Consider the following 14516-nt stretch of genomic DNA (forward strand, 5'->3'; position numbering starts at 1 on the left):
CCCTACCAGAGCATGACAAGCATCGCCTGTGCAAGAGCGCTGACTACATGAACCTACACTTCAAGGTCAAGTGGCTGTACAATGAGTATGTGACAGAGCTTCCTGCCTTCAAGGACCGTGTGCCTGAATACCCTGCGTAAGTCCCTTTCCCCAAGCCAGAACTGTAGTGCTGACAGCTAGACTGAGGCCCAGAGATGAGGGCTGACCTACTCAGGGTTCCCTGGGCATCAAGGGCACAAACCTGGTATTCTCTATTTTCAGCCATTGGACTATGGACTCTTATAGCCCAATTAATATGCCTAAGTATCAGGAACTGCACTAAGCAGTGCCTTTTCTCATTTAATCCTTTTGACAATTCTATAAGATGGGAGCATTATAATTCCCATTTTGTGGATGAGAAAATGGAGAGTTTAATGCTGAAGGACTTGCCCAAGATGACATCCAATAAGTGACGGAGCCAGGATTTGAACTCTGGATGTCTGACTCACGTGCTGTGTTGGAGAGCAGGATGGTGGTCACCATTTACCGAGGACCTACTATGTGTTGTGTCAATGACTGCTCACAGCAGCACTGTGGGATAGATACTCCTCTGCTGTACAGGTAATGGGATCCCAGAGAGGAAATCCACTTGTCCATGGGTAGTTTATCTGAACCATGAACCCTGCAAGTATGAGCCTTGCCCTAACAGTGTCATGAGGTCCATTTCATGACTGAAGTAACTGAGGCCTGGTGGGGTAGGGAAGCGGGGGATACCTACCCAAAGGCCACAGGGTGAGTTCAAGGGAGAGAAGGACCTGCCCAAGCACCATTCAGAACTAGGCAAAGCAGAGGGTCAGGGGACAAGAGGTGGCAAGACCCCACCCTTGCTCTCCATTCCAGGTGGTTTGAGCCCTTTGTCATCCAATGGTTGGACGAGAATGAGGAAGTATCCCGGGATTTCCTGCACGGGGCCCTGGAACGAGACAAGAAGGATGGGGTGAGGAGACTGGCCCATGATCAAGCCCCTAGTCTGCCCTCAGTGGTCTCACTCCCTCTGGGGTCCATTGGGATCCAATATGGGGTCAAAAATTGCCCTTGAGATGAAACCAGTCTCTGAAAGGTGGCCACCATCTTTGTCTTGTTCATAGTGTTGAAAGTGTTTTGTTCATTCAGCAAATGAATGAGAGTCCATCATTGAGCTGGAAGCCCTACCTTCCCCATAGCCTCTGTGTCCACCTCTAAGTCACCCTTGCACATTATTCGCCTCACCCCAGGCCAGTTGATCTCTGGTTCTCCCCATGGAGAGCAGGAGGGCTGGATGCTGGGGGCTGTCTAGCTCTGACCCCTCTCTTCCTTCCTGGCCTCCTTCCCACTGTAGTTCCAGCAGACCTCAGAGCATGCCCTGTTCTCCTGCTCCGTGGTGGATGTCTTCTCCCAGCTCAACCAGAGCTTTGAAATCATCAAGAAACTCGAGTGCCCTGACCCGCAGATCGTGGGGCACTATATGAGGCGCTTTGCCAAGGTGCGGGAGTGCAGGTGGGGTTAGGGATGGAGTCCAGGTGAGGGATTGGGATAGGGTCAAGGTTGGGGTTGCAGTTGAAATTGGGATTGGGTCAAGGTCAGGATTGGGGTTAAGTTTGGGATTGAGGTCAAAGTTGGGGTTGGTGATATCAGTAGGATTGGGGTTGGGGTTGAGATCAGTGTTGGAGTTGTGGTTGGGGACAACATTTGGGTTGAGGTTGGAGTTGAGGTCAGGGTAGTGGTTTAAGTTGGAGATGAATTTGGAGCTGGAATCAAGGTTGAGGGTGGGATTGAAGTTGGGGTTGTGTTTAGGGTTACTATTAGTATTGAGATTCAATTTGGCATTGAGGTTGGAGTGAGTGTTGGGATTTATGTAGAATTTGGGTGGGCATTGGGGTGAGTTTGGAGGTCGGGACCATCCTACTGGGGTTGAAGGTTCCAGCTAATTGGCTTTAGGCTGGGTTGAAGTTGAGGACTGCAAGTAAGAATTGGGATTCCATCTGGGATCCAGTCATGCTTATGCTTGGAGCTGGGTTAATATGATAGAGATTTATCTGGGTTAATATGATGGAGATTTAGCTGGGTCTACATAAAATAATCATCTTTACTTGGTGGTATCTCCTCTTGGTTGTGAGGGTCATCCTGGGTGAATTCACCCATTCAAGTGGTCCATCTTGAGTGCTCATAGGGATTCAGGTTCATCCCTGATCTCACTAGTGGCTCTTGATGGACCTGCCCAGCCCCAGCCCCTGTTCTTACCCCCTGTCTGTGTCCTCCCCAGACCATCAGTAATGTGCTCCTCCAGTATGCGGACATCATCTCCAAGGACTTCGCCTCCTACTGCTCCAAGGAGAAGGAGAAAGTGGTGACCTGTGGGGGACCCTGTCCTGTCCCCTCCCAGCCCCACTCTGCACCCCCAAGTCTCCATCCTTCCCCTGGGCTCTGATACTTGTGTCTCTGTGTGTCCAACTGTGTGTGTTCCATGTACCTGGTTACGTGTGTCTGGGGGGATCTGGAGGTGAGGGCACATGCCTTCAATGTGTCATTGTCTGATTGTTGTGAATGAAGCCTTCAGGGTGTATGGATGTAAGTGTGTAAAGCTTTGAGCCCATGTAGGAGAATATGGGTGTGTGACAGGAATTCCCCCCTTCCTGTTACTTCCAGAAGCCCAGCCCACCCTGGAGAAGTTACTTGAGCCCTGTTTCCCTCTGCTAATCTCCAGAAACCACCCCCCACCAACATTCCCAGGAATCTGGTCCCAAATGCTGTCTTCCATTCTCAAATGACCCTATGGGACCTTCCTCTGGACCCAGACCCCAAAACCATCCTGGGGTCCCTAGCAGTGGATGGGGGAGGCTCTGGGGAGGGGTCTTGAGCCCTGACTCCCTGCTCTGTTTGCATCCCCAGCCCTGCATCCTCATGAACAACACTCAGCAGCTCCGAGTGCAGCTAGAGAAGATGTTCGAAGCCATGGGAGGGAAGGAGGTGAGGCAAGCCCCAGGCAGAGTCACCACTTTCCCTGCATCCCTGCCGGCCCTTGATTAATTCCAGCTCAGCCACTCCCTCTAACCCAAGCAAGCAGCTCCACCATCTTTGCCTGTTTCCTCCCCAGTCCCTTGGGATCTCTTTCCCTGTGTTGGATGGGAAAATGCCCCATTTGTGTGGATGCTCTCTAAACCTAACCTGATGTCCCTTTTCCCTCCTCAGCTGGATGCTGAGGCCAGTGACATCTTGAAGGAGCTCCAGGTGAAACTCAACAATGTCTTGGACGAGCTCAGCCGGGTGTTTGCTACCAGGTGGGGACACCTCCAGGGCTGGGAGCAGACAGGAGGGGGCAGCCCCCAGACCTTTGAGCCTGGGGCATCCAGGGACTCAGCAGATGTAGTGGTAAAGACTTCAGGCTCAGAGTTAGACAGAGCTGAGTTCAATCCTGGCTTCACCACTTACTAGCTATGTAGTCTTGGGTGAGTTGTTTAACTTCTCTGAACCTTAGTTTATTCATCTGTAAAGTGGGGATGATGATAATAATAGTACCTGGGTAGGACTGTGCAGTGAAATAAACAGCACAGGTGAATGTCTCAGCCCAGTGCCCAATTCTGCTATTATACACAACCCCCTCCCCTGCTCAGTTATATGCCATGGCTCCTTGATGCTCAGGATAAAACATCAAGGTCCATGGTCAGCTTTTGAGGCCTCATCTGGCCCTTTCTCTGGGAGGCCTGGAAAGTCTGGTCTGAGCTCCTCCCCTCTGTGCCCCCAGCTTCCAGCCACACATCGAGGAGTGTGTCAAGCAGATGGGCGACATCCTCAGCCAGGTGAAGGGAACGGGAAATGTGCCAGCCAGTGCCTGCAGCAGCGTGGCCCAGGATGCTGACAATGTGCTGCAACCCATCATGGACCTGCTGGACAGCAAGTAAGCCAGGCTGGGTGGACTAGGATGGCCAGGAAGAGGTTAGGGATGGGGCTTTAGAGACTCAGGGCTGGCCTGGAGAGGACACTCAGGACATGTTTGCTGGGTGGTGGTTGGATGGTTTGGATGGGTAGGTGGGTGGAGGTATGAAGGGATGGAAAGATGGGTGGGTAAATGATTGGAAGGACTGGTGAGTCCTTTTTATGTGTTAATTGATGGTGGTTGGATGGATAGATGACATGAGAATGGGTGGGCAGATTGATGGGTAGATTAAAAGATAAATGCTTAGAAGTTTAGACGGAGGATATATTGATAAAAGGAGGGATGGATGGACAGATGGATGGGTAGATGAAGTTAGGTAAGTATTTGGATGGATGAATAACTGGATGGATGGATGGATGGATGGATCAATCTATTGAAATAAGGATAAATGAATGGAAGTGTAGATGAAAGGATGGATGCATGGGTGTAAGGAAAGAAGGGAGGGAGGGAGGATGGAGGATGGATGGATGGGTAGAAGGATGGATGGGAGGGAGGAAGCAGGGAGGAGGGGGGAAGGAAAAAGATGGAGGGGTCATTAAAGAAAGTTAGGGGGAGGGATAATTTGGTGGATGGGAGGGTCAGTTGCTGGATGGATCATGGTGGATTATTCTGTCTCCTTCCACCCCCCCCATGCCATGAATTCTTTGTTGTTTACCCTCTCAAGTTTGCCCTCCTCCCACCATCCCCTTCCTCTCTGACTGAGCATGGCCCCAGTCCTCTCACAGTCCCTAGTCTCCAGCCTTCCTATTCCAGTTTACCGCCCACTCTGTTCTTTCGAACAGGGAAGTCTGGCTGTGTCTCTCTTGAGCACTCCATGGATCCCCACTGCCCTCATGCTAAGGCCCAGGTCTTCCTCCCAGGTGTTGAGTCCCTTTCTAGCCTGGTCCCTGCTGACCAGTCCAGCCATCATTTACTCTTCACATGTGTCACACATCATAACCCCATCAGACCATTCTGATCAATGGAGTCTCATCAGACCCCATTTAGTGGTCCCTGTACAGGCTCTGTGTCCTCTTGTGTGTCCATGGAGCATTTTCCCGCCTTGCCCATTTGTTGAGGGAAAGGGGCTCTTCGGGTTAGGGCCAGCTGGGCCATCTCTCAGACTTGCCCCTCGCCTCCAGCCTGACTCTCTTTGCCAAAATCTGTGAGAAGACGGTGCTGAAGAGGGTGCTAAAGGAGTTATGGAAGCTGGTCATGAACACCATGGAGAAGACCATCGTCCTGCCACCCCTCACTGACCAGACGGTGAGGCCCACAGGGGGCCAGAGGGGATTCCTGGGCCACCTCCCCTGTGGGAGCCCAGAGAACTTGATGCCAAAGGCATTGGGGCTCAGAGGTCAGTGGGGCCATTCAAAGATCAGAGAGATCACATATGGGTCAAAAGTCATCAAAGAATCAGAGGTCATTCATGGGTCAGATAGATAAATGTCAAAGAAGTCAAGTAGTGTTAAGAGATGTCTAAGGGACATAGAGGTCACATGTGGGTCAAGAGGGCATACGAAGGTCAGAGATCACCCAGAAAATAAAGAGGTCAGCTTGGGGATCACAGAGGTCATAGGGGTCAATGGGTTCATCAGAGGGCTCTTAGGGTCAATCAAGAGACAAGGAGGGGAGATACCATGGACTTTGAAGATCAGAGACCAATAGAACAGACAGCTCCCAGAGGTCAGCCAGAGGTCACAAGAGCATCTAAGGTCAGAGAGGTCAAGCAGAGGTCAGCATTCATCCAGAGACCAGGATCATGCCTCTGGAATCCTTCTGGGAAAAGCCCAGAGATCCTGATCTCCAGGGATCGGGCTTCCAGGTGGGATTGGGTGGACCGCAACTTCGGAGGGGTGTGGCTGGGCTTGGGTTCCTCCAGGGAGGTGTGGGGGCCTGAGGACAGCAATGGCACACGGGTTGCTGGCACAGCACAGAGCGAGAAGACGTTCCTGGGGACGGGGTGGGGGAGGCTTGGGGAGGGTGGGCAGGGCCGCCAAGAGGCAACGATGGTGCGGGAGGCTTTGGACCTGTCTGTCTCCTCTGGGCTGGGCAGGGGCACGGGGTCCGCCCCTCGGTGCCGTCTCCGTCCCCTCCCTGGCCTTCCTGGGAGACTCATGGTGACTTATTCCCCCCCTCCCCACCACCCCGCCCCCGTCGCGGCTGACAGATGATCGTAAGTAGAGGCCCTTCTGTCCGTCTGTCTGTCCGTCCGCTCTGTGTCTGGACTCGGCCCACCGCGTGGCTGCATCCACCCCACCCAGCGCCCCCTCCTCACCCACCGGCCCCCCACCCACTGTCCCACTTCCCGCCTAGATGTGCCTGTGTTTGTCTGGGGCGGGGCATGGGGAGGGGGCGGGGCCTGGCGGGAGGGAGGCCACGCCCACCCACCCCCGCCCCGTTTTAAGTACAGAGGAGGTGCCTGCCGGCTCCCAAACCCCAAACCCTGAACCCAGCACCTTCACATCTGACCTCATCCTTTAGTTGGAATTCACCCTTACTCCCATGCTCAGACTCCACCAGGATATTTGTCTCTCCCCGAAGCTAGAAGGAGGTTAAAAGTCAACGGAGTTCCTCTAACCTCCCCTCTGGGCTCTGAACTGTTAGCAGCCACACAAAATACAGGCCCTTACCACCCGGGTCCCCCTACTCAGCTGTTCAGCGCCGACCCCCCACCACCCCTGCCTTCCCACTCCCACCACAGGACCACGTGAATCCCAGACACACACCCAGGCACCCAGGTGGGAGACAGCATTTGTGACTTTGGTGTCAGGCAGACTTGGCGTCAAATCCCAGCCCAGCCACACTCTCTGTGACCTTGGGAATTCACTTCACCTCCCAATCTCCATTTCCTTGTCTGGAAAAAGGAGTTAACTGCAGTAACCCTCAGAGAGTTGTGAGAACCAAATGGGATGATGCAATAAAGTGCTCATCTTTATGACTACCTGAGGCAGTGCTCACTAAATTAGAGCTAATATTGTTGCTGGTGGTGGTAATAGGTAAACACATAGTAGGGTAGAGATCAATAAAACCACTTCAGAGTCCCCCTTTGTGGACAAGACAGGTTATTATAAGATTTCACCTGTCAAAGTTCACAAGTGCTCGTCTCATTTCTTGATGGCTGCAGTCTGGGTCTTTGGCTGTAAGCACTTGGTGGCAGCATACCCAACAACAGACAATGCGTTTGTGGGCAAGGAGCTAAAGGGATTCACATTTATTGATGACGCGTTGTATGCTAGACTTCATAGCTGCTCTTACAGCCCACCTTCATGACAACCCTTTGAGTGAGGTAGATATTATTATTCCCATTTTGCAGATGAGGAAAGCTGATGCTCAGAGAAGAGGAGTCACTTGCTCAAGGCCACATAGTAAACATATGCCAGAGTCAGGTTTCAAATTCAGGTCTGTCTGAATTTGGAGCCCGTTTGATTTCCTGTTGACCCAAGAAACAAGATCCTCATATATACAGTAAACATAAATGAATTACATTTTGGCAGTGACTTCTCTTCTTTCTCTCTGGCTCTGTATTTCTATTTCTCCTCTCTCTCTTTGCTGTCTCTCTGACTCTCATAGCTTTTAAGAATTGGTCATTAAGGTACGCACACTTTCCCCCCTGCAACCCAGCCATCAGCCCCCTGTGCAGTATAGATATCCTTTACCTCCTGTCCCCATGAGTACATGTGTGATCACCCTGGGTTCCCACCTCACATGGCTTGCCAGGTTGATCACCCTGTGACATTGTCTCTGCAGGGCAACCTCTTGAGAAAACATGGCAAGGGATTAGAAAAGGTAATGAGGGCCTCATCTGTGCTGAGGTCCTGAGCTCTGGTGTCTGGGTGTGTGTGTGCATGTGTGTGTTCATGTGCATGGGTAGGAAGGTCAAATGGGGATCACAGGTAAAGGCAGGTGTCCTAACCAAGTCCCACAAAACCAGAAATCAGAGATGAGTTGATTCTCCAGGGACATGGCTTGGAGTGTGTGTGCCCGTGTGAGCAAACATGTGTACAAACAGCTCCCACCCTCTCATAACAAAACCCATAGTGCTTATCTCAGCCCTGGGCTCAGCTGAATTCTGTGGCTTTGAGAAGGGCCCAGACACTGACTGGACCACTGCCCTGGACTGAGATGTATGTTGTTTTTCATGTAGATTTTGTAATTGTTGTTCTAATGGGTGTTTGTTGTAAGGAGATGGGAGCTGTGGCAACATATGAACAGTTGCCCTTGCTGTGCATTCATGCAGGAACTAGCATACCTGTGAGCATACAAGTGGGGTCTCCGCTTCATGAACATGGGTTGTAGGGCTTCCCTACTCGCTCATCCAGCCCTTTGGGGGGGCACATTCAATTTTCCAATCACCATGTACATGTAAGTGCATCCCTGTGGGGGTGAGTGTGTGAGTTTATGTGTGTGATTGTGCACACGTGCAAGTGTTTAGGAGTGCATGTGTATATTTTAGTGTGTGAGTTTTGTGTGTATGTGTGCTGATCCAGGTGTGTGTGCGTGTAAACTTTCTGCACTTGCGTGGATGTACTTGGGTGTGTGTCTCTACGTTGAGGGAACTTGTGATACCTATAAGTACACTTCTTTTAGAGTCAGGCCTGCTGGGAAAAGTCTTGGAGGTTGGGGGAGGAGAGAAACCCAAGCCCTTTCTCTTCTCTCCCCCTCCGCAAGGTACCCCATCCCTAGGCAGGCTGTCCCCAGGTGATGGGCTGGTTGTAGCCTCCTGGCAGTCCGGAGTCTGGCCAGAGTCCCCAGTGGGAGACAAGGGAAGGTGCCTAGCTGGGGAGGGGGCTCAGTGTTAGACTCAGGACCTGGGGGGGCAGCTTGTGGGTTGGGGAGCGGGACTGTGCTTTGAGGGGGCAGGGAAGCCGCAGTGAACATCCTCCCAATAGCCACCCAAACTCTGACCTCCGCCTGATTCTCTCCACAGGGCAGGGTGAAATTGCCAAGCCACTCAGATGTAAGACCAGCCTCTCACTGTCTGTCTGGCTCCCACCCCCCACCCCCTCCCCACCCTGTGCCTCCTTCCATCTCTGTGGTCCGTGCCGTCTGGGGGCGCACTGTGAACCCATCTGTGGTCTCTTCTTCCTTTGTTTGTCTGGTTTGCTTGTGAGGGGTGGTGGGTGGGAGGGAGGCAGGAGGGGAGGAGGGTGTGGCAGGGGAAACCAAGGACCAGACAGCTGGGCTCTTAAGTAGCTGTGCCTCAGGACAGCCTCAGGGAATCACAGACAAGGAATCAAAAGAGTAGCAGCAGCCAGGATGATAGTAACAATATTAGTAGCTGCAGGATAACCAGCTCCCACTGGCCAGCTGGTAGACCATCAATGTGATTCCAAACATCCCAGCTGTAAATGGCCCTCCTTCCCACCTAGCCCTGCTCAGGACCCCAGACCACCCCAGGGCCCAGTAAATGCAGGACCTCATTGATACTTAGGCCTACCGCATCCCCTAAGCTAGTGTAGGTGCCCCTGTTAACCAGGGAAGGAAACTGAGCCCCAGAAAAGTCCAAGGACATGCCTCAGGTCACCCAGCACAGTGATTGGAGGAGGCAGGACTCGTGGCTTCCAGGCCGACCATTGCCCCCAGCACTGCTCATGACCTTGAGACCAGATGATAAGATAATAAGAGTGTACATTGAACAAAGACATATTTAGCCCCAGCTAAACCATGAAGTGGATATTATTTTCCCCAACTGGATGGGAAAGCTGAGGTTCAGAGAGGTTAAGTGACTTGCCCAGGGCCACACAGCAGAGCTGGGATTTGAACCCAGGCCCACCCGGCTCATTGGAGCCATAACCAGGATGCCATCTTGCTGGTGTCTGTTTTGGGTGGGGTGGGGGATGGGTACTGAGGTGTGTGTTGGTGGGGAGGATTCTTCCTTTTACAAGGTCAGACTAACAGCCACCCAGATGACTGGGGAAATTCTCCCACAGAGGCATTGGGCCCCAGGAGTGGTGGGGTCACCAGAGCCCATCCCATAGTTTTCTTAAAACCCCCTGACTTTGGGTTGGTAAGCCTGCCCCATACCGATAAACACCATCTGGGGCTTCCTACACCCATGGCTCCTCACTGCCCACTCTCTTTCTTCTCTGTCCCACAAACCTGGGGTCCTGGTGGAGGTGAGAGGGTGGGTAGTGTGCCCACACTGGGATTTGCAGGGACAAAGTCACCACCTCCTCCTCAGCTCTTCCTGAGGGGGAGCTCCAGACCTCTGCCCCAGGGACACAACCCTTGCCCTGCCCAGAGCCTCTGGACAAGAACCAAGATGGTGTCCAGGGCTAGGGTGTCAGTAGGGCTGTGGGGATTGGACTGGAGGACCCCCACCCTCACCTCGGCTGTGACTGTTGTTACCTGCAGGGAACCCAGATGATCTTCAATGCAGCCAAAGAGCTGGGTCAGCTGTCTAAACTCAAGGTGAGGCCAAGAGCGGAGGGCAGGAGATCGGGGTGGAGAAGATTCCTAGGGGGAAGGTCCCAGAATGGTGACGTGTTCAAGAGACAGAAACCCTACTCAGACTGATTTAAGCACAATTTATTTGCTCCAGTGTGTTGGAAAGATCTGCAAAATTCAGCTTCAGATACAGCTTGATCAAGGATACAAATCATTTATTCAACAAATATTGAGCACGTACTGTGTGCCGGTCACATGCTAGGTACCAGGGACACAATGATGAAAAGACAGACCCACTACCCAACTCATCAGAGTTTTACAGGGATGAGGCCCATAGACAGGCAGATCCCTAAGGTGGGGCGTGCTCTGCCCATCTGAGCCCTCTCTCCATCCATCCAGGACCACATGGTACGGGAAGAAGCCAAGAGCTTGACCCCAAAGCAGTGTGCAGTAGTCGAACTGGCCCTGGACACCATCAAGGTGAGAGGTCCCACCCCTGTCCCATCCCAGGCAGAGGGTGTGACTGGTGTAGACATGGACCTAGGCTCAAACCCACCTTACTTCATTCAATTTATAAACACTCCCTGATGACTCTTCTGTCAGTTCCAGGCTGGCTGATGGCAGGGCCCTGAGGAGCCCTAGATTCAGGGGGCCAGCCAGATACAGACAGCCCCAGCTCTGTGGGGTCAGGGCAGGGTAGAAGGAAGGCTGGGAGCTGGGGGAGCCCAGGGAAGGAGAAGCGAGGGCTTTTGGAAAGAAGGCATGTGGGAGGTGGGTCTTGAGGAATGCATAGGAGTTTGCAAGGCAAAGCAAACAAAGCATTCTAGGCAGAGGACCAGCCCATGCAAGAACTCAATGAAAGGGGGCGCCTGGGTGGCTCAGTTGGTTAAGAACTCAATGAAAGGGACCATGGTCTCCATGAAATGAAAACTACTTTGAAGGAAATTTTTGCCAAAATAATTATAGTGAAATAGGGTTGGCAACATATTAAGGAGAGTGGTCAAGGAAAGCTCTTTGAGATCTTAACCAAAGGAGGACAAGGAGCTAGTCATGGCAAAATAAGGTGTTTGAAGTTGCGGGGCCGGAGGGGTTGGTGGAGGGCGTCCCACCAGCCAGCACAGTAAGTGCAAAGACCCTGAGGCACGTACGTTCTAGGGAAGACGTTTTGAGAGAAGGCTGGGAGGTTGCAGGGTTGGGGCCACAAAGGGCTTGAGGAGAGGCGAGAAGCATGGGTATTATTTTGAGAGTACTGGAAGCCCACCGGCGGGTTTGGGGCAGGGTTGGAGGTGGGGGAGTAGCAGAGCTCGACTTGGGTGTTTTGAAGCACACCACCCCCACCCCTCCCCCGCCCCCGTCATCCAACACATAACCACTGGAGGGCAGCGGGGTTGGGGAGGGGGTATTGGGGCTGCCTAACTAATTTCACCTCTCCCCACCTTGTCCTGCACAGCAATACTTCCACGCAGGTGGCGTGGGCCTCAAGAAGACCTTCCTGGAGAAGAGCCCAGACCTGCAGTCCCTGCGCTATGCCCTGTCCCTCTACACGCAGGCCACGGACCTGCTCATCAAGACCTTCGTGCAGACGCAAGCGGCCCAGGGTAAGCGGCGGCCTGCTAGCGTGGCAACCCAGCCCCTAGCCTGTGAGGCTGCCACTGACTTACCTCCTCTGTGACGTCATGGGCCGGGGCAATTGACAGCTTCCGGGAGCTCCTGAGCTCCGTGATGGCGCGCGGCCAATGAGTGAACGACTACTGGGGGGCGGGACCTCAACGTCATTGGGCCAGGAGGTGATTGGCATCTCCTGGGAGAATCTGTGACAACACCGGGCCAGTAGGTGATTGAAAGCTGTGGGGCGGGACCTCTTTGAAGGCAAGACTAGGGAGTGATTGAAAGCTCCTAGGGACGGGACTTGGAAGTTCTGGATCCAGGGAGTGGTTGACAGCTCTGGGCGGGGCGGGGCCTATGACGTCATGCGGCAAAGGAATGATTGACAGCCCCAGGGATGGGAGGGTCCCCGACCTGGAGGAGTGGACGGAGAGGGAGTTTCCATTTCTCAAATTCTGTCTTTCTCTGTCTCTTCTCTTGCCTCTGTCTCCTGTCCCTCTCTGAGTTCACACACAGCAGCTGGGGCTGGGGAGAGCAGGACTCCTCCCTGGGGACCCCCCTCCAATTCAAAACTGGCCCTAAGAAAAGGGAGAGAAGTTTGGCGGCTGACCCAGCCTTAGTTCTGGCAATGCGGTGGGAGGGAGAGCGGCCATCAAGCCAGAAGCTGGGGGGAGCGGAGCGGCCCCCTTCCCCCCTCGCCCTCCCCCCCGTCAGCCCAGGGCCTAGGGCCCTCCCTGGGCGTCGGGCCTCCGTGCTCAGCCTCGTGCCCAGTCCAAGCTGCTGCTTTTGGTGTCCCTGGTGTCCCCCCGGAGCGGGAGGCTGTCTGTCCGTCCGTCTGCAGCTGACGTTTCTCTCTCTCTTGTTTCTCCTCCCTCTCACTCGCTGCCCCCTCTCCGCGCCTCCCCTGCTCCCCGCCACACACACTCGCCCTCCATCCTCGCCTCTCACTCGCTCGTCTCTCCCCCCACCCCTCCCTTCCCTCCTTTCTCCACCTTCCCCCGTGATTAGTCCATGGTGGAAAAGGGACTAGGTTTACCCTTAGTGAAGACATTTATCCTGAGAAGGGTACGTGCCTCCGCCGCCCGCCCGCCCGCCCGCGCCCGGTGCCCGGTGCCTGCGCCCCTCCCGGCCCCGGCTAGTAAAAGGCCCGTCCTTCCGCCTCCCCTGCCTGCCGGGCCCCGCCCAGGCCGGCCCAGCTGTGGGGGCCTAGGTGGACGAGGGGGAAGGACGGCTTGCTGGTTCCACGCAGGGACGGAGAGGCGATTCGAGTCGGAATCCGCTTCTTCCTAGGTGCATCTCTTAAGCCAGATCCCGGGTACCCCGGACAGCGCCTGCACGGTTAAGAGTGGGCTCAGATCCCAGTGGGCTCCGATCCCAGCTCCGCCACTCTGGCGGCTGGGCGCCTGCGGGAGCATCTCGCCTCCCTGAGTCTCAGCTTTCCCATCTGTAAAATGGGAACAGTCAAGGGCCCTAATTCATAAGATTATTTTTAGGATTAGATGAATTAAATTTAGAGCAGTTCCCGACCTGTAATACATGTAGTAGATCCCAGGAAATGTTTGTTGTTACTATTATTATTATTATTATTATTATTATTATTATTATTACTGGTGTCATTCTTCCAAGCATAGTTTTCAGGCTCTAACTCTGAGCCAGCGCTTGTGCCAAGAAGCATTTCTCAGGGATTCTTGAAAAGATTTCTCCCACTTGCCCCACAGGGCGGTCCATCATTCCATAGATGAGGAAGCTGAGTCTCAAAGGAGATTAAGCCACTTGCCCAAGGAACCTTCCCCTACAGGGGGCCAGGGACTCGGGGAGGGGTGGGATTGGGGTAAGCACAGAGAGGCCCGGGAAAGACCCTTCCCCTTGGAGCCAGCAAACCACGGGATGGGGGCGCCCAGCATTGCCCTCCTCCCCCTTCTTACTAGCTTTGGCCATGGTCTGACCCCTCACCCCACCCACCACTGTCCAACTCCCCCCCTGGCACCCTCAGTCTGGCCCGGATTGAGCTTGCTGTGAAGCATCAGCCTTGGGGTGGGGGGAGGTGAGGCTGAGCATGTGACTGGTTGGGGGGAGGGGGGAGCCGGAGCCTGAGATGACAAGGAAGGTGGCCTGGGGTGGGCAGCAAGGATGGGGGGGGTGCACGCCCCAGTAGTGGGGTGATGGGGGGTCTCCAGGCCTCTCTGTCCCCTGAGCCTCAGTCACTTCCCACCCAGTGCCAGGTAACCCGGATTAACCTTGGACACCCACCCCTGACTCTCCCCCTTCCTCCCCCCCATGCATGGGGTGCTCAAGGTGTGGGGAGCTTCCTGAGGGGCAGGGGAGGAAGCTGGTGGGGGTGCTGGCGGTCACAGGTCCCCAGGCCCCACAGGATGCCCTTTTCAAAACCACAGAGAGGGGCGCCTGGGTGGCTCAGTCGTTAAGCGTCTGCCTTCCGCTCAGGTCATGATTCCAGGTCCTGGGATCGAGCCCCGCATCGGGCTCCCTGCTCAGCGGGAAGCCTGTTTCTCCCTCTCCCACTCCCCCTGCTTGTGTTCCCTCTCTCGCTGTGTCTCTCTCTGTCAAATAAATAAATAAAATCTGTAAAAAA

The 14516-nt window shown here is 54.1% G+C and overlaps 1 protein-coding gene across 1 annotated transcript in view; it reads left to right on the top strand.

Moving 5' to 3' along the window:
* The window catches only part of UNC13A (unc-13 homolog A), a 58729-nt gene that overhangs the window by 39873 nt on the left and 4340 nt on the right, over nucleotides 1-14516 (top strand). Inside the window, exons 28-41 of the mRNA XM_021683126.1 lie at nucleotides 10-136; nucleotides 880-976; nucleotides 1358-1501; nucleotides 2282-2365; nucleotides 2908-2985; nucleotides 3208-3296; nucleotides 3761-3913; nucleotides 5074-5197; nucleotides 6102-6107; nucleotides 7682-7720; nucleotides 8862-8891; nucleotides 10289-10345; nucleotides 10721-10801; nucleotides 11772-11919. Coding sequence (XP_021538801.1) covers nucleotides 10-136; nucleotides 880-976; nucleotides 1358-1501; nucleotides 2282-2365; nucleotides 2908-2985; nucleotides 3208-3296; nucleotides 3761-3913; nucleotides 5074-5197; nucleotides 6102-6107; nucleotides 7682-7720; nucleotides 8862-8891; nucleotides 10289-10345; nucleotides 10721-10801; nucleotides 11772-11919 — 1257 coding nt within the window. The remainder of the gene's footprint in view (nucleotides 1-9; nucleotides 137-879; nucleotides 977-1357; nucleotides 1502-2281; nucleotides 2366-2907; nucleotides 2986-3207; nucleotides 3297-3760; nucleotides 3914-5073; nucleotides 5198-6101; nucleotides 6108-7681; nucleotides 7721-8861; nucleotides 8892-10288; nucleotides 10346-10720; nucleotides 10802-11771; nucleotides 11920-14516) is intronic.

This window comes from Neomonachus schauinslandi, chromosome 1, assembly GCF_002201575.2.
Source record: "Neomonachus schauinslandi chromosome 1, ASM220157v2, whole genome shotgun sequence".
Classification (NCBI taxonomy): Eukaryota; Metazoa; Chordata; class Mammalia; order Carnivora; family Phocidae; genus Neomonachus; species Neomonachus schauinslandi.